Raw genomic sequence first — 19233 nt, forward strand, 5'->3', positions numbered from 1 at the left:
GGGGGGGGGGTGACATGAAGCAGAGGGCTGCTGGCTGGAGCACTTGAGCTAGTAAAATTTCATTATAAACTAGATTTTTACTGACTTTCACGTATCCTTATATATTTTGATTAGCTTTGCTTCATTATTTCTATTGGAATTCATGTCTATTGCCGAACACAAAACACCCAGTGAGCTTCAAATTAGCCCTCAGGTAGTTGTTACATATTTTTTATCTTAGCTAATCTGACATTGATACTAAAGGATGAAAGATTTTCCATTCTAACTTTAATTAGGCTTAGAGTTAATTATTTTCATCCAACTGGGAACTCTCACTGTCTTTGTACAGCGCAGGGCTCTGATACTGATATGTCTGGTTGTTTGAAAAATTTTATAGTGGTATTTGTGTGTGTTTTATTGCAAAAAAAGTTTAATTAAATAAGTTGAATAAACTATGAGCGGGAGCTATATACAGAAAATGTCTCTTTGCGTCATCACCTAATATCATCAAACCATTTTCCACATTGTGCAACGGTTCTCCTGAAGATAAGAGCAACACAGTAACCAAATGCTTATCCCCTCCAAGCAAATTAAATTTAGGGTGCAGTATAGCCTGTTCATTTGTGATGGCTCTCCATCTACCCCACAAGGACATCAGAAGCTTTTATGTTGGATGCACTTGAGACTGTTCTCTCTCCGCCACAAAAATTACAGGACTGCTATTGTGCAGAAAATAACTGCATTTAAAGGGAAGATAAAGAGCTGGTTTGATTGGTCGTCACTGATGATCATTTATTGTATCCCTGCAAGTTTCACCCTGCATTCAACTGTGAAACATGTGTGTTGCATGCCCCTGGCCGTAAAATATAAACAAACATCAGTAACTATGTCTCACTTATTTCTGAAAAGTCTAAAATGCTGTTATTAACCAGTTTGGTATGCTGACTTTTTCTCAGCTTGCTTATTTTCACTTTAGTTTCATGCATTTCACAGAATAATGTTTGTTTTGCAGTATAGACAATTAGGAAATTACTACTTGTCACTGATGGCCATACAGCAGTATATAGGTGGCTATTGACCTTTAGTCAAATCATATGCCATTGTGAGGATATGATCTTTTCATATCCTATATATATATATATATTCTTGTTTTCCTTCATTATGAAATAATGGCTTAAATTTACAGTCTGAACACTTTAAGTTAATAATCATAAACGCCTCATGATAGTCTCAACGGCACCATTTTATGCCAGTTCTCATTTCCACTCTCATGCTTACAGACAGCATGCCAGTTGGTTGTGCTAATTCCAGTTTTGGCTAGTGTTAGTGCAAACAGTGGGTTTACATTATTGCACTTTTGAACCGGAGAAGACGTTTGTATGATGTCACTCCTGCAGGCTGCCATCTTTTCTGCCCAGTTCTCACTGTGTAAAATAGAGAAAAAGACAACAACACATTCCTATATCAGGTAGTGGCAATCTAATGATTGTAGAATTGTATAATTGGTTTAAAACATGTTGCTAGAAAGATGGTTGGATACTGGAACCAAACATAACCCTGAATTAAAATGCTGACAGTCATTACCACTACATGTGTTTGAAATCATCATAATTTAGTTTTTTGTCTGTTGTCATACTCAGTGTGGAAAACTTGGCTTGACAGAGAAATAAATATGACTAGACGTGAATTAACAGTTAGAAGAGGTGACAATAGGTCAGGAAAGCTTTTATAGTTGTGTTTGAGGTATAGTTATGGATAGTGCTTTAAACCACAGGAAACTTGCAGCTCTGTGGAGACGGTCCACAGACACTGCCCTCACTTCTTGAGTGAAATGTCACATCATGGAGTTGCTGAAACACACCAGAAATAACATGTTTACACTCTCAGCTTTGAAAGCATCATGTAATTGTGCTCGATGGACTGTGGGGAAAGGGAAATCAGCAGTAGTATATAAAGCTGAAGGATTTGAGAGGGCGTATTCCAGTGCACAGATGATATTTATACCCACCTCGGTAAGATGTAATTTCTCCATTCAAATGGCTGATTTGAGACATACTGTTTTGTAATTTTGTTTTACAGCATGGATTTAAGCAGCATGGAGGTGTAAACTCTGTATCAGCTGCTATACATGGCTTTTCGCTATAGATTGTGAGTAACTTGCTGTCGTCACCAGTCAGTTAACATGTTTGCCTGGAATCAGCATGGGATTCAGCTTACAGAGGGAACTTGTAGTGAGAAAATACCCTTCACACGCATATCATTAAGCTCAATATTTCACTGCAGAACTTTATAGTAGTTTGGAGGTTTCTGAGATAACTGCAAAATAATCTAATTTCTTGAACTTTCTCTTAGAAATTCATACATCCTGTGCCATTGTTGTCTTTTTTTGTATTGACTGACACATTGCTCAGTTTTTAGAGTGCCTGTGAGTCAGACTCATAACGTGTCTGTTAATAGGAGAGTCTTCAGTTTCACCAGCACGGTAAGGTTATACCATAGCTGTGTTTGACTCAGGAAAGGCTTGTTTTCTTGACTTACCGTGACCTCTACTTTTTTTTTTTTCTCTTAACTTTTCCACTCGAAGAATGCTAGAGTATGTGTAACTCAATGCCACTTTTACACCTCACTGAAATAGTTACACCTCTAACAGATACTTTAATGATGAACTTCAGCATTCATAAAGATCTGCCATTTGGCTGAGTACTCTAAGGGTTTTAGTTGGTAGAAAAGTCAGCCTCTTTTTATGCCCTTATTTTTTTAACCTTGACAACTTAATGATGCATTTAAATTGGCTCGTTTGTACTCAGTGATCCTGTGAATGATGCATCTTCAAAAGCTAATGAGTAGCAATTTGAAGAGATCAGTGGAGGCAAAGGATGCAGTATTTAATGATGCCAAAGATGCCTTGGTAAACTACATCTGACAGCTTCACTCACACTCTAGGCCTCACACTGTTTCTTTTTCTCATTGCGGACATGTCATAAATGATTTTTTTTTCTGCAGACATGCTGTTTGCAGGTTTCGGCTGAATATCCGATACATGCTGTATGTGGTGATGGCTATCTCAGAGAAGTTAAAGCCCTGGCCATGTGTCAAACATTTGACACATTTCAGAGTGATAAGCTGCCTCTCCTCTGTCAGTCTTTGATAAGGTGGCTTCTGTCTTCTTCTCGCTCAGTGTTGAGAATGTCCAGTATAAACACAGTTTTTCACTCAAGCGTTGCACGAAGAAATTGTTGGGCGGAAGAATAGCAGTAACTGAACGGTTCAAAAAGTCAGGGACCCACTGATTGATTGCCAGCGCTATGATGAGTTTCTGGTCCTTTTTCATCAGTTACCTGCTGTATCAATATTGTGGTGCAGACTTCTTTGCTGGCAGTATTCTTGGAATCCCAGAGTACCTCAGTTGAGTTGACATGTGAAAATTCTCAGCTATGTAGATGCCTTTGCCATTGACCGACGGTTCAGCTCAGCCCTACCCCCACTGTTGGTGAAGGGATTGAGTTTCAAATTTACAGAAGCTCTTAGACTTATTCTACTCTCCTAAATGCAACGAGAATCGAGTTTGTGGACAGTTCCGAGTCAATTCCCCAAATTATGAAGAGCAGGAAGAGTAGAATTTCACACATCTTACATCCAGTTGTTTACGTGATTTGGAAGCAGCTCAGATTTGGGGCAGGAAAACTTCCTTGGCACATGGCTTATGGCTGAGAGCAGGCTGGATTTCCAAAAAGGACCTTTATTAGTTTCATTGCAAAACTCTGAGGCTTATGGGTTTGTAAGTAAGCAGTTCACAGCTCCAGATGTTCCAGCAAAGAGTAAGAAATCCTCATGCTGCAGTAAAGGGGAAATCTCAGCCAATTTAAATTCAGATAACGCTGTGAAGTTTGGCTGGACTTTCCTGCTCAAGCTCCATAGCATTTATCACATGAGCCGACGAGAGCACAAACTCTGAATGTGGTTGCAAAGTTATAGTTCTCAGATTGGCAGTTAAACTGCTCCATATGAATATACTTATAGTTCTGGAGAGATTTAATTAATGTTTGGGACTGACATTTACAAGTGTAATGTTAATTGTGTATTGAAGGTCAGACTGATGAATTCCAAGTGTTATCACAATTTTTTGCATGAGTTCTTCCTCTAACATTCGAAGATATTGCTCAGCGGTCAAAGTTCACTGTGTCTATCCCTGGTAGACTGGTAACGTGTGTGTTGGGACAGGCTCCAGCTGACCCTGTGGCCCTATAGTGTATGTTCAGTGAATAGTAAGGAATTAATGAATGAACAAGTGAGTGAATTAGATTAATTAAAAACACAAAATATTAGTTGATCATATTTGAGTTGTATATGTAAATTCTGTTGCAGGTTTATTCTAGGGAAAGCTCATGTTTTTTCGATGAAAATCAAAGTAAAGCAAATAAAAGCATGTTAGTGCATTAAAACGTGATAAAGCACATGGTGTTGGTCATTAGGTCATTAGTTTAATATTGAGTTTCATAATTTATCAAATGCATCATGTGACTCTCAAATTGGAACATCCGTTGAGTTTGTGGCTTACTTCTGCAATTATTTTTATTGGTGATGTAATGGTCGTTTTTGGAAAAACCAGACCTCTGTGTGGAAGAAGTTTATTTGATTTCTTATTATTAATGAGGACTTTTTCAAGGACCATTTGCATCATAAGGGCTGCAGTAGAGAACAGTCAATCAATAATCTTCATTCAGCGTGTTATTGGAGGATACAACATCAGCTTGGAACATTTTCATTGCTTTTATTCCCACAAAGTTTATTCCCTACATCCATATTCTGCTTGCATAAGCTGCCCTGCCACAGCATATCTCTTTTGTCATGGCCACAAAAAATATAGTGCATGTGGCCTCAAGTGATGTCACTTGAGTCAACATCGGTTGGAGTTTGAAAATGTATAAAATCTGGGGTTGTGGAGTTAGAAAGAATTGAGCTTACCAGACCTATTTAGTCCACTTCTCATCTCTTCTTGAGGCTAGCAGCTCAAGGCTACATGAAGCTACTAGCATAACACTTCAGCACCTCTGACAGACTGTCAGTGATTGAGTTGCATTGTGGGTAATGTAGGCACGAGGTTTTCACAAGGAAGAAGAATTTGCAAAATAAAAAAGACTTTCTCTCTGGTTCTACTGTAATGATTTTTAGCCTTTTTTAACGATTCATTGTGAGTAATTTCAAATTCTGTAAATTCTGTAAATTCGTATTTAAAGAAATATAATTTTGGAGTAATGAAGCTTATTTTGATCTGCAACTTACAGTAGTTTGCTTTCAGTTTAAAGTATGCGCCATGGCTGATGTTCTGTCTGGGGTAAATTTGAAAGGGATTGCTAACAGTTATGCAGATGAGGAAAAGCTCAAAAACCCTGATACTGTAGATCCTTTGATGTCCCAAGGATCAGTTTTACAACAGTTCACTTCTGCTTTGAAACCACGAATATACAGCATATTATCTAAATTAAAATCCATTTCTTGCCATCAGACAATAGTACAAACCACCAGCTTCCTATATGGTAAAAACCCATTTTCAAAATTCAGTCCACAAAGATGGTTTTGTGATTTTGTGCTCCTTCTTATTGACTGATGCGCAAAGTGAATTCATTTCAACTGTGTTACCTTGTTGTGTTGACAGTGAGCTAAACGTATATATGATATTGACCTGTTCTCATCCGTGTGCACTGTTTGCCTTTTGCTACAGACTCTGCCTTTACCCATGAGTTCAAGTCATTTTCAGTCGAATAAAAACATGGTTCAAAGACCTCAGCGCCAGTGACCTTGTAGTAAGTGGAAAGTGGAAAGCTCATGCTGACAGGCCAGTTGCAGGCCTCTCGGTTGGAGTACACCGTGAACAGTGTAGTCCATGTGTGCTTACATTTTCTTCACTCACTAGACAGTCTGAGCATCTTTGTCTACAACTGTATGCATTAACATTTGTGTCTCGGATATGTATTAAATCCTTTAAATGCAGACCCTTTTTCTCTCTGTAGTTAATCCATTAATGGCTCAGCACGTCATTTAGTGGCTTTATAGAATCTGATTTGTGGAAGAACCACTTTTATAGAGCCAGCTGGGCTGTGAGGAGCAACTGAAAAGAAATAGGAAAAAAATGACAAATAATCTGTTATGTTGTTATTAATAATCTCTGTTTTGAATTATGGCTTGTTTGAGGCTACAATGTCATTTTTATTTAATTTTCCTTAATAACTTGTGTTCAAGTGGACACTCGTGTGAAGGCTTTTTTTCTAGAAGTCATGCTAGAAATTACATGTTATCTATGTTCACCCTTAGAGCAGTGCTTTAGGGAAAGACACAACATATACAAACATATGCAATTTTAAATATCATTTTGAAGGTCACAGTAATGTTGTTGCTATCATGTCCTTCAGTAAAAAAAAAAAAAAAGAATAACCTTGTGCTAAAGATGAATTGGAATACATAAAAACTACTTTGGCCACATGCCAACATTATTAATTACACTTTGAAACCAATACGTATTTCATAATGGTTGTTAGCTCATTAATCGGAATATAATTAGTGTAATAAACATTCTTTGCTGTTCTATTAAATTAGAGAGCTCCAGCATGACTTTACCTTTGATTCAAAATTTTACATTCTGTTTGTGCTAGTATGGCTCCTTTAAAAAGCAGCTCAATCAAGGTGACCATCAGCACAAGGTTCACTCTCAGCAGCCCCTTCAAAGCAAATCAAAACGGTGAAATATTACCAGGCAATGAGAGACACCTTGGGTGATTAAGCGGTGCCTAATTTGTCTACAATTTAGAGGCTTTATTGAGAAGGCAGTTACAATTAGGGGTCTTGTACAAACACTGTCCTTGTCCTATTTCTTACCAGGCAGCAGGCTGCTTTGGTTAACAATGGAAAGGGGGCTGATTGCATGGAGTGTTGCCCTCTAAATGTGTCACCTTTTTGTGCTCAGCTCCTTCTTCACTCAAATGTTAAACTACGTCCACAGCACTGATTGCTGTGTTGTGCTCTGCTCTCACTGGTAATGGCACACAGTATACTCGTTGCAGAATTTATTTTCATTAGGTTTGTAAGGTCAGAAAGACAAGCATCTGTCTGTTTTCAATATGTGCTTTGTTGTGTTGGGTCATACTGGTCAAACTAGTCAATTCTTTGCACGCCTTATCCCACTGCTTGACTGTATGCACCTAAGATGTGTATTGCCTCTTGGGCAGCAATGTTCACATCTGGTTCACTGACTTTAGTTTAAACATTATGTGGTAAAAATTTGAGAACTTTTGAATCACCAACGCATTTAAATTAAAAGCAGAGGATCAGCCAGAATAAATGGTTCAGATAGATGAAGAGTTTCTTTTAATTATTGATTAAGCTGCTGATTATTTTCTCAATTAATCATCAACAATTGTGTCTAAAATATCAATCAGTTAAAATCACAATTTCCTCAAAGGCCAAATGCAACAAAATATTCAGCTTAGCATAAGCTAAACATAAGCCAAAAGAAAGCAGCAAATTGTCGCAATGGAGAAGCTGAAACTAATGAATATTATTATATGTTTGCCAATTAACTCTAAATATTAGGGGTGGGAAATAAAGCTAAAATAGTGTATGATACTATATGTTTTATACAGTTTCACCATATTAATATACATTGTGAAGTTGTAAGTTTTCAAAAAAAAATGTAAGACTTACAATTAAAGACATGAATAATCAATTTAACAACGGTGGGGGAAAAAATCTGTAAATCCAATATTTCTAGATATTAATCTTGATCATTTATTGTCCCACAATGGCCTAATAAGCATCTTTTGTCTCACAGTACTTATTGTGCATCCTTACTGAAAGTGATGTTCTGGTGTTCACTAGGTGCTATTTAATCTTCATATAATGGAGTACTCACAAATGTATATATGGTGGTGGGTTAAACCTTGTTTCCATTTCAAGCTTAACTGACTTAGTTGAACTGCTGCCTTTAAACCATGAATTTAATATACTAAAATGAGCATGCAAAGTGTTTTCACAAACCTTTGTGAAACCTATAATTTTTGACACTTTATGAACATTATATTGTAATTATTTTGTTATTTTACCCCTGTCTGTATGAAAATGAGGGTAAAATATTATTTGACATTGCTGACACTGCGTCTGTGTTTGAGTCAGTTTGTAAGAAATACAGGAACAAGATTTAGCAGGCAGACTCATCTGAATGCTGGTAGTGGCTCAGTGGTGGTTGACATCCATTTAGACGTGTGAAAGTGTTTGGTCGTTAATGACACTTTGGCTTTGTGATGTTAAACAAAGTGCAATATCAATTGAAAAAACACCCTGCAGGCGACTAATTATAATGTTGAGAATGAGATTGAGTGCTCCAATACTGCAACAAGGTTCTTCAAATTAAGTGGATTTACTGTTAGTTAGAAACTGAAACGTAGACACATTTGTGGCAATGGGTAAGACGTTGATATGAATGAACAGAAACAAAAAGCTTTGCATGATGGATGCTCCACCTGGAACACTGGATCAGGTCACCTGACCTGACAGTCAACTCACAGGCATCATTCATTTATGAAACCTTTTGTGTAAAAAAAAAATTACCTTTGGAAAGCTTTCAGACATTTTAAGGCTTATCCTGTTTTTTTTCTCGCAGCAGTATGTATTTTGGTGAAAGTCTCATTTAAAAATGGATGAGTCCATTAGAATGTACCTGCTTTCAATGCTAATAAATATTGTAGTGCCCTACTTTCTGCGACCTCACCAATTTTGTTCTTACAATTACTGTAGGTTAACGCAATTTGCAGGTATTTAATTATTATAACCCACAAACGTGACACTTCATTCAATACTACAGCTGATATTAAGTCTGTTCCCTAACATATAATGTGTGAATTTGTTTGTTTCAGACTCTCACGATGAAAATCAACAAAAATGGATGAAGCTTTTTGAATGATAATATGAACGCTGACATTATCTCATGTTTTATCCTCAACTGCTGTGATTTAGAGGATTACCTCAGATGTTGCCAAGCTGTGACTGCGAGGGTATCCTATTCCATTAATGCTAAAGTGTGTGTAGTAAAAGTACACGATCTGTTATATCTGAAAAAAGCTCTTATGGATTATAAATCCACTTTAAAACATATATTTTTAACCTATAATCCTCACAATCCATATATAAAAAATGACTATATTTACATCTATTGTAAGCCATCGTCCTCATAGCTGTCTGCTACAAGTGTTGTTAGTTGACGATTTTGTTTAATGTCTGGTGCATTTCACTGTTGCATAACCATTAGTTCTTAAGCTTTTGATGAAAATTAAAATGATGCATTTGCATTGTTTTATTGGAGGAACGTCCCATACTTTGCGTATTAAATCACTTATATAACACAAGAATGGTCCTTTTTAATTTGAGCGAACAACACAATCACAGCTATCTGGGCTCCATGAGATGTATGCTGCCTCTCAAAGCACACACAATGTTTCCATCAAGGACAAAAGTGCTGTTCTTCAGGCTTACGACCAGAGCAGGGTATAATTAGGAACTAAATGCTGCTTTAAGTCAGAATGTGGTCTGCGAGCATTTCCAAAGGACAACCAGTCTTGTGGTTTGTGGTTTTTATCATCAAATGCAAATTGCACAGTTGAAGAGGAGTGGCACTGACTCATAGAGTTTATAATATCCAGGAACCTCATCCGCTAAAACATTCATGCGGTGCAATATGTCAAAAGTAACATATTCATGTTTTTTCCAGATAGTGGACAGGCCATTAAAAACAAGATTCAGCGGAGTTATAATTTTCTGGACCCCCCTATTTTGTGGAGAAAAAAACATACAGGAAAGTCCAAAAGCCCCTGGGATCAAATTTTGAATTTATGCCAACATCAAGGAAGTGAATGTTAGCCTATGGTGTAAAGAATGGCAAATGACCAAAACAAGTACATAAAACAAACATTCGACTGTATTCCCATAATAGAGGCGCTTTACAGTGACCAGAGTAAATATTATCTGTATATTATTTATCATCCATGTGATGAAGTGTGATCTGGAGAGGAAAGTCTCACTTTATACGACCATTTACCTAAAAATCTCATCCTCATTGACGGATCAGCGAACAGAGAGAGACATTATTGGAAGACTGATAGGGAAAATGAATATGGTTTGTGTTTCCAGTTAAAATAGTAACAGAGTTGTGATCACAGGTTTTATGTTGACATACAAAACATGCAAAGACACGACTGTATAACACAGAGTCCATATCTACAGTTTGCCCTCTTTCCCTCACATGTATAAGCAATTTGATAGTTAGTTATATACTAATCTCACTAATTTACCTTGAAATGAAAACCAGTGAATATCTAATATCTAATATATATATTTTAACACATTCTGAGAAACTATGTCACACTTAACCTATCTCTGTAAAAAGGCATCTGTCAATAGGGAGAAAATATCTGATTTGTGTAAAATATTCAAGCTCGCCCTTGGTTCATTTTAGCAAATAAATCGTCCACAATGTTAATAATTTCACCATGTATTACAGTATAATCATAACACAAGAAAATTTCATTATGCTTCTTGTGTTAACACTGGATGCAAAGAGAACAGCTATAGTACTTCTTGTACAAACTTAAAATGCGTACATTATGGTTCTGATTGGTACAGGAGACAGTTGATGTACTGGAACATTAAAATCTTCATTTGGTTTTGAGACAAATGAAATGCCGTTTTATCTTTATTACAGCTTGGTGACATTTTTCAGGCACATCACACCCTAGAACTTCTGCTTCTGGTTCCAATCTGTATTTTAACGTGTTTTGTTGGAGATGAAGATGGAGAGGCTGTCAAAATCCCAACTGTTGTTTTGGCTCTCAGCCTGCAACTGACAGAGAAGAGTGAGCTTTTGGACTCTCAGTGGTCTTCCAGTGCCACAATGAAGATTGCCTCTCAGTTTTCAAACAAAGTTATCTTACAGCCTCCCCCGTAGGGCCACCATTAATGCCGTGCCACATTTAACTGAATAAAACACCAAAACCAATCTTGGCCATTTATTATTTGAGAAGCTTAGTTTTCTGTTTTGTCATTTGCATGTCTTTTACCGGTCAAGCAGGTTTCAGTTGCATTCCTTTGCAAATTGCAACACTTTTAAGATGTCTTTATTCAAGGTATTTAAGGATATTCCCTTCGAATGACCACAGTTTAGCCCTTTTGTGCTGCATATTTGTTAATTCTTCATAGGTACCTCATACATTTTATGGAACCTTCAGTAACAGTCAATCATTCAGATATATTTTACATTATAAGTTATAATTTATAACCCACTTCCGCATTGTTGTGAATCAGTTATTTGGATTAAATGATTGTGTCTTGATATTTATGCCATGTAATGGTAATGGAAAAAAATCTCCAGTTTTACATTCATTTATTCATCTTTATCTTTTCTGTTAATATTTGAAATATACTTACTACGTAAGCAATCTGCTGTTACACTAGATATCAAGATGCATTTTCTCTGTGTTGAATTGTGAAAATATGTTGTAAATCTGTGTTAATCCTGGTGGGGATATTTTCTTTAAAAGGTCCAGTGTGTAACATTTAGGAGGATCCATTGGCAGAAATGAAATATAATATTCATAACTATATTTTCATTAATGTATATTCACCTCACAATAAGAATCATATTGTTTTTTACTACCTTAGAATAAGCCTTTTTATATCTACACATGCCACAGTTAATGTGTTCCATATCAAGATGTAGAAATGTGAAAATCCATGTGAATCCTGGTGGAGAATTTTTGTTTTAACTTGATTGGTATAGAGGTCAGTGCAAAGGGTACAACACTTTGAAGATTCAGTCTTTTGTTCAGAAATACATGACTGTCATGGTTGTCAGGTTGAATATGGGTTTAATTCTATGGACTGTTCTCTTCTCAACTTTTTCAGTTTTGTTCAGTCATGTACTTTTTTGTATTTAGACTACTTTGTCATGGCCTGAGATACTACTAATGAGATTATTGGGTTATACTTGACTTGCGATCCATTGTTGACTTGTTATAGATAATTGCACTCCATTGAACTCAGTGGTGCTTTTGCGGTTCATTTAAACTTTTTGGACACTCTAGTTTTTTGTTTTGTGCTTTCTAATGAAAGTCTACCTCACAAGCTCCAGCATTTGACTCTCTTACTCACTGTAGGGCATTTCAGGAAATGACTTTGGTCAACCACAACTTTCTTGAAAAAAAAAAGAAAAAGCACACGGCTGTCCACAATCAAGACTGTTGGTAATGTACCGGAAACCCAGTGTCTCCACTCAATGTATGCATGGCGTCTATTCACATGACTCATCTGATTTATCCTTTTTCTACAAAAAAATTCAAAAATCAACAAATGAACACTAAAGATGTTCATTTATGACAAGCTAAGCATTTTTAAATAAATATAAAGTAGCATTATGTTACTAAAATTATTTAGTAACCAAATGCTGGAATTAGAAAACTAAAACTAAACTGTAAATGTCCCTTCAGTCTCACGACATACTATATAGTCTCAGTATTTAATCGTAGTGGTTCAACACTGTCTTGACACACCAGCCTAAATACAGTTCTCTCAATATTGGTCTTATATCCTTGCAGAGAGCTGCAGTTTAAGTCATCAAGCCACAGTTTGTGGAGACAAATAGAAACTTGTGGTTTATTCAAGTGGAGTTTGTATTCTAGCGACCAGTGATGAAAACACACATATTTATACGGTGTGTATTTTTCTAATTTTCATTTCATTTTTGGCATACACTCAAAAGCATTTGACAAAAAGATTACTGTGTTTTTGAATGAAATGCAGCAAATAAGAATGTCCATGTTTCTCCCTGTGAGAGTTGTGTTTACTTTGGAGGTTTGGAGTCTGGCCAGTGGAGGAGGAATAGTTTTCAGAAATAATCAGGGGGCACACTTATTACCCAGGATTCTCTTCTTAAAATGGTAAACGATATGTTTCTACATCCCTGTGAGCTGGAGTCTGCAGATGAAGGAGAAATTTCCCTTGCGTTTGAGAAAGAAAATAAACCCCGAAACTCAATGCCTCATTTTAGTTTAATGTTTCACCGGGGCTCACACTGTGCTGTAAAGGTTAAGATATTTGTTCTTAGTGTGTTGGAACAGCAGCTTTACTTACCAGGTATGTAGAAAAAAAGTGAACTGTAGCTAATGTGCACCCTGTGATTTCAAAGTGTAGTAAACTAGCTGACATTTCATTCCACTTTGAAGCATTTGACTGAAGTAAAAATGACCCTGATGACAAAAAAATGCAACTTATTGCAACAACTTAATATATTCAGTTCCAAACTGTGAAAATACACAATTACAAAGCTGCTGAGACACTGATACTATACGACACTACGCAGTGATGATAATGACACTTGTATTTTCAGAGCAGATACTATCCATATTCCCTGTTTCTGGTTTCCTGTTGGTTGAGCATTCACCTAAAGTAACACCAGCCAGTTATTGAGATGAAAATAGTGTGAACGTCTCAGGAGCATTTAGTGGAATATTCTATATTGGCATAGTTAGTACAGAAAACAGGTAGTATCTATCCTTGTTCGCCTGCGGTCAAATGTTGTTCCATCTGTGGTTGTTTGCTGTGCAAAGCCATAAACGTCTTCATTCTGTAACCTTATTCAGCTCTCAGACTGGACATCCTTATTTCAGGGCTGAAAGTAGTGAAAATATTGATGGATTGAGGTATTATGGTTTTCTGTGCAGCAAATTCACGACAGCTTGGTATTTTTACAGTTTAATTTTAAGCTCATGAAATTACGCACTTGCATCTGAGACATTACATACACGTCTTTGTTCCCAAATAACTCACCGTGCAGATTTAGCAGTTCCTTAACAGCTTATTACAGATTATAAACAGGCACCAGAGAGGGGATTTGCTTTGCTGCAATGCCATGTTTAGTGAGCAGTACTTCTACTACAGTAACTGCATTCTACATCAAGTACTGCACTATGAGTACAGATTCAAGGTACTTATACTTGAATTTTCTACTACTATTACTACTATTATTTATAACTATTATTTGACAGCAATAGTTACAAGTTGAGTAATTATAATCCCATCATATTATATGTAATATAACTCCAGCAGGGGAAGGGGAATATTTTCAATTTTGTAGGATTTAACTTGTTAAAGGCCTAAACATAAACACAACTTTGCAATCATACGCTTTTTAAAAAGCTTTCTCTAGTGAGCAGCAGCTGACACATGCATTATTTAAGAAATGAATTATGTTGGCCAGATTAAAATCTTATTTACAAGGGCTACATAGATAAATGAGTGGTATCAAATTGCTGTTACAGACAGGACTTAGCACAATAATTATATCATAATAAGAATATCTCCACACTGCAGAATGGATGGAATATATGTTTTTGTAAAGTGTAATTGTATCTGTGTATGCATCTAACCTCTTCATTCTCTCTGTCTCTTTTCATTTCTTTTTTTCTCTGCAAGTTGTGACTAGACTGCTTCTTGGCAAATGAGTTTCCCATTACTATATAAACCAGCCCACTTCTTGTTTTGATAGAATTTGATTTCTTTACATCCAGACATGTAATTTGCATCTGAAACTGACAAATACAACTACAACCAGGGAGTCAGCTGCTCTGAGCAAAAGTCTGTCTTTAATTTGAACTGTTTGCTCTGCATCACTGAACCAAAAAAACAGACTGGGAGTTTTTTTAGCCGTACCTCCAGGCACACTGTATGCCATACACGTTAGTTTGTTTTATTGTGTGGATACATATTGCATTTTGCTGCAGTATGAAAACTCCTTTATGACAAAAAAGAAAGTCCTGGTGATTTGTGCACTGATCTATGCTTTACTTGTAGCACTGAGGTTCAGTGTCTATGTTTTCATTTCCACTTTTCTTGTCACGCTCTGTTAAAAATGAATGTGGTCATTTTCAATACAGTCACATTTGTCATTGCCCAAAAGTGATCCACGAGCAAACAGCGGGCCAGTCACTGTGACCTATTAGAATGGAAAATGTTTCCTTGACTGGAAAACCACACCTGAGGTGCCACGCCACTTTTTAAAAACAATGTTCAAAGCTATGAATATATAAGGTGTAAGAAAATGCCGGGAATAAAATGTCCTTTTTGTCCATGTTATAACTTTGTCATGTCAGATTAGTGAGCATGTAGAGGATATAACCACAGGAATACAAAGTGGGACTATAAACAACGAGTGAAACTAATACTGTTTAGTCAAGGAAAAGTCTTCTACAACCTTTTTTTGCTTAATGACTGTTAAGACAGAAATAAATATACAGCTTTGTTCATGAACAGTTTGACAGGTGGACTGTTGCGGTCAAAGTACAGTTTAATCTGACCTTCTCGAAACAGAACAGGCTGTCTAAAATCCCGGCCACCCTGTTGCTTTTACTGATATTCCAGTAGAGTATAGTTTAAGGATTATTTCACAGAAGGAAACTGGATTTAGAACGAGCTGTCTGCAGCACTATGGCCAGGGATGCAGAGAGCAGTGGTTAGAGGGTTATGGAGCAGCTGTGAAGATGAAATCATGTCTGGAGATAGCAAAAATTGCAAATACAATATTGAGTTATGGTCAGAAAGGTTTATATATGGTTATGGTTAAGGTTGATATGTGGTTGAGGTTGAAAAATCTACTTTGATCCAAAATTTTTACAGCAGTCTCTGTTTAAGTGTTATAAAATGCCATTGAATCAACATTGTATTTGGGTCATGTTTTTAGCATTGAAATACCAACATTTAATCATATCAATATTATCTCATGTGCTTACTGCCAACTTTCCCACCAATGATGCATTCAATGCTTATTTTTACTCAAAGAGCAAAGTTTGAACAGTTTCAGTTAAAAAACACATTTCTCTTTTAGCCTCTTTGGACAGATACAAAATTACCATATTGCCTGATGATGTATTTTTATATGGAGCTTTAACAGCATGCATCTTGCACATCTCTTCCATTTACATTTCAATATTTACCTTTATTAACTCCATGTCATTTTCTATTTCTGCAGGTTCATGCAGATGATGTGCTCACAAAAGAAGAACAGATAGGCCTGTTGTTCAGAGCCAAACGGAAGTGTGAGGGGAACATCAAGTCAAAGCACAGGATTCCTGGTGAGTAAGAAAACAAGAATGAATGCTAGCAGTGCTGCTTGCCACAAAGGGGCTTGGAGCTAAACGCTAATCTCAGCATGTTTTCACAATAACAATGCTAACATGCAGATTTAGCAGGTAAAATGTTTACCATCCTCATCCATGTTAGCATGCTTAACATTTGCTAATTAGTACTAAACAAAAAAAAAGTACAGCTCAGGCTGATGGGAATGTTGTTACTTTTGCAGGTATTTGGTCAAACCAAAGTATTCAACACATTTAAAAAAATTATCTGATGATGGTGCTAGAGAAAAGGTCAGGGGATAATAAAGGGACTATAATTCATTCTCAAGGGGCCATCAATGACTGTCCAAAATTTCATGGCAAACCATGCAAAAATTGATATTTCAGTCACAGTGGTCTGGCTGCAGCCACATCGCTAGCATGACTGATCTGATTTTTTTTTTGCTGCAAGGACATCTGTAATCACTCAGGAGCTGGTAGCTTTTGGCTCATCGTTTGCTTCTTTAACCAGATTGTGATTTTTGTCATGCCATAGTATGAGAATAGAATGACAAAGAGATTACACTGTTGATGTTTCTCATGCAAACCACCGAATGAAATGAGTATGTTGGATAAATACCAGATAAAATCCATAAGCCTGTCCATCATGGTTTGTGTATATCGACCAAAATGCCTTGTTTAGCAACACTGGAGGAAACAAATTATGTACAATGTGTGTATTTTGACAGGCTCAAAGCCCCATTGTATTGGCCTTGATTAGGTTTCCAATAGTGTGATTTTCTACTACCTGCAACGAGTTGCTTTGAAAAGATTTCTACCAGAGACACTTGTGTCAAAGCAGGCGGAGCCATTTATCGCAGAAAATGGTTTTATTTGTCAGAATAGGCTGAGCTATTGAGGGAGCTCCCCAATGAGTTCCAGCTGGAGCGAGAGGTTCAATGGAGGGTGCAATAAATCCCCCTGGGACTCCACAGAAGATGGACACAGATTTGATATCCCCATAATGTATAAGGCAGGGGATGCCATCAGACATAGGAGGAGTACCAGGAAAAAGCTGGAGTAATGGAGGAAGAAATCAATCAACACAAACAGTAAAGTTTACCAAGAACTATGGGAGTAAACGACATAACCAATAGCAGAACTGCGATGATCACAAGAGTGAAAGTGAGAGTGCGTCAGGCTGTAAAGACTGCCTTGTTGTCCTGATTGAACGTGATTGGTGACTTGTTTGAATGTGATTGTTGATTATAAGAGCTTATACTAATCAGCTGTATAAGCTGCACACTTCAGCACTCTATAACAACCACCTTGATGCTTCATTAAAAAAGTTCAAGATAGATAAAGATTTGGGAGACAGTTTTTGCCTTTTTTTTGCTGATACACTCAAATCAAATCCCTTTTTTGGAGCAGTTGCCAGGCAGTTGAATGTGTACTGTAGGTTGATGGTTACATTATAAAATGCTGCTCTGTTTCCTTTGACCTCCCTGTGGCTTTGCAGAGGCTGGGATTGAAGGCGAAGCTGATCTGGGGGTGTATTTTTGTATTTATGGGTGTCTGAAGAGCAGCATTTTCCAGCAGACCCCGACATCTACTGTATCCCATTGTGGTTACTGTCATTTTCCCAGTTGATTGTTCAGAGGAGAATTTGAGATTCCATAGCCAAACCAATCGTATTATTTTCTCTTTAACCCCAGTGCATTGTGGTCACATTGAATTCTTCGACCCTTCAAACGATACCCCCTTGTAAATGAAACACATAATTAAAAATGTTTACTTCCAAGCTAAAAACACAAAAGCTTTTGTTGACCGTTACCACTATGGTTACAGTGCCCTGTGAGGTATTTCCCAACTTTTCATGGTTTTGATAAATGTACACAAATCTCAAACTGGATTTGAAAAAATATTACAGAATTGCTACTATTGAGAACTGCAGGCGCCAAACAGCAGCTTGCATAAGATTTCCAGGGTTTATCTGACAGTGCTGAGCTTTTTCTCATAACCTTTTTAGCAAGATGGCCATAGATGCTAATGCAGTGCCAGTCACACATTAGGCCTCTTTCAGATGAGAGTCTGTGCTACTCATCTGACCGCCATCATGCTTAATCCATCCTGACATGTCGTAGTGGCTGGCAAGCCTGGTGTCACACTTCACCATGCACCTCCAAGCAGATTTGCAGGTCATTTACATAATGTTTGTAGATTGAATTTGAAGGTTGGAATTGTATGAAACAATCTGGCATTAAACCAAATTGGACATTTTACACAGTCTTGACTGAACTTAGATATGAATGGCCCATATGTCAAATGTTTTAATTACTTAAAGGAATAGTTTTGCATTTTGGGAAATGTGTTTGCTTTCTTGCAGAGAGTTAGATTAGATAGAACTACGGCTAGCAACAAATTGGCTAAACAGTGCATAAAGACTGGAAACGGGGGGAATAGTTTGCTTGTTTTTGTTGGAAGGTAACAAAATCCATCTAGTTGGACCACAAAAGAACACTTGTTCTTTGTTGTGTGCAAATAACACATTGTAGTTTTATGGGTGGTTGTGTACCGGAATCTTTCTGGCTAGCTGTTTTTAGTCTTTGTGCTGAGCTAACTGTCTACTGGCAGTAGTTTCCTCTTTAGCCTAGTGTGCAGACATGTGAGTGGTATCAATCTTCTCATCTAACTGTTGCAAGAAAGTATGTTTCCCAAAATGACAAACTATTTCTTTAATTGTAGATGTGAGTCATTCTACAGGTAATGGCTGCCGTCACTTAATCATCAATTAATCAGTTAATTGGTTAATAGACTAAAAATATAAAATATAACCATTTATTTATTAATTTATTGTTTAAGTCTTTGTTCCAGGAAACATAAATATTCTTTAACGTGAATATGTGCTCTTTTTTTTGGTTTTACACAACAAAATAAAAAAGTATTGAACTGTCGGTCGGACAAAACAAGCCATCACCTTGAACTTTTAATGGCCATTTAAAGTAAAATTATCAATTAATAAATAAAGATAAATCATTATTAATTATATTTATTTATAATATAATTAATAGTTAGTTCCAGCTCTATAACAGTGAACTATACCTAT

At 36.7% G+C, this 19233-nt stretch overlaps 1 protein-coding gene across 1 annotated transcript in view; it reads left to right on the forward strand.

Moving 5' to 3' along the window:
- pth1r (parathyroid hormone 1 receptor) overlaps positions 1–19233 on the forward strand; it is a 54594-nt gene that overhangs the window by 15850 nt on the left and 19511 nt on the right. Inside the window, exon 3 of the mRNA XM_035670398.1 lies at positions 15965–16145. Within this exon, the coding sequence (XP_035526291.1) occupies positions 15965–16145 (181 nt within the window). The remainder of the gene's footprint in view (positions 1–15964; positions 16146–19233) is intronic.

The sequence above is a fragment of the Morone saxatilis genome, unplaced genomic scaffold (genome assembly GCF_004916995.1).
Source record: "Morone saxatilis isolate NCDOM2014 unplaced genomic scaffold, NCSU_SB_2.0 Contig23, whole genome shotgun sequence".
Lineage (NCBI taxonomy): Eukaryota > Metazoa > Chordata > Actinopteri > Moronidae > Morone > Morone saxatilis.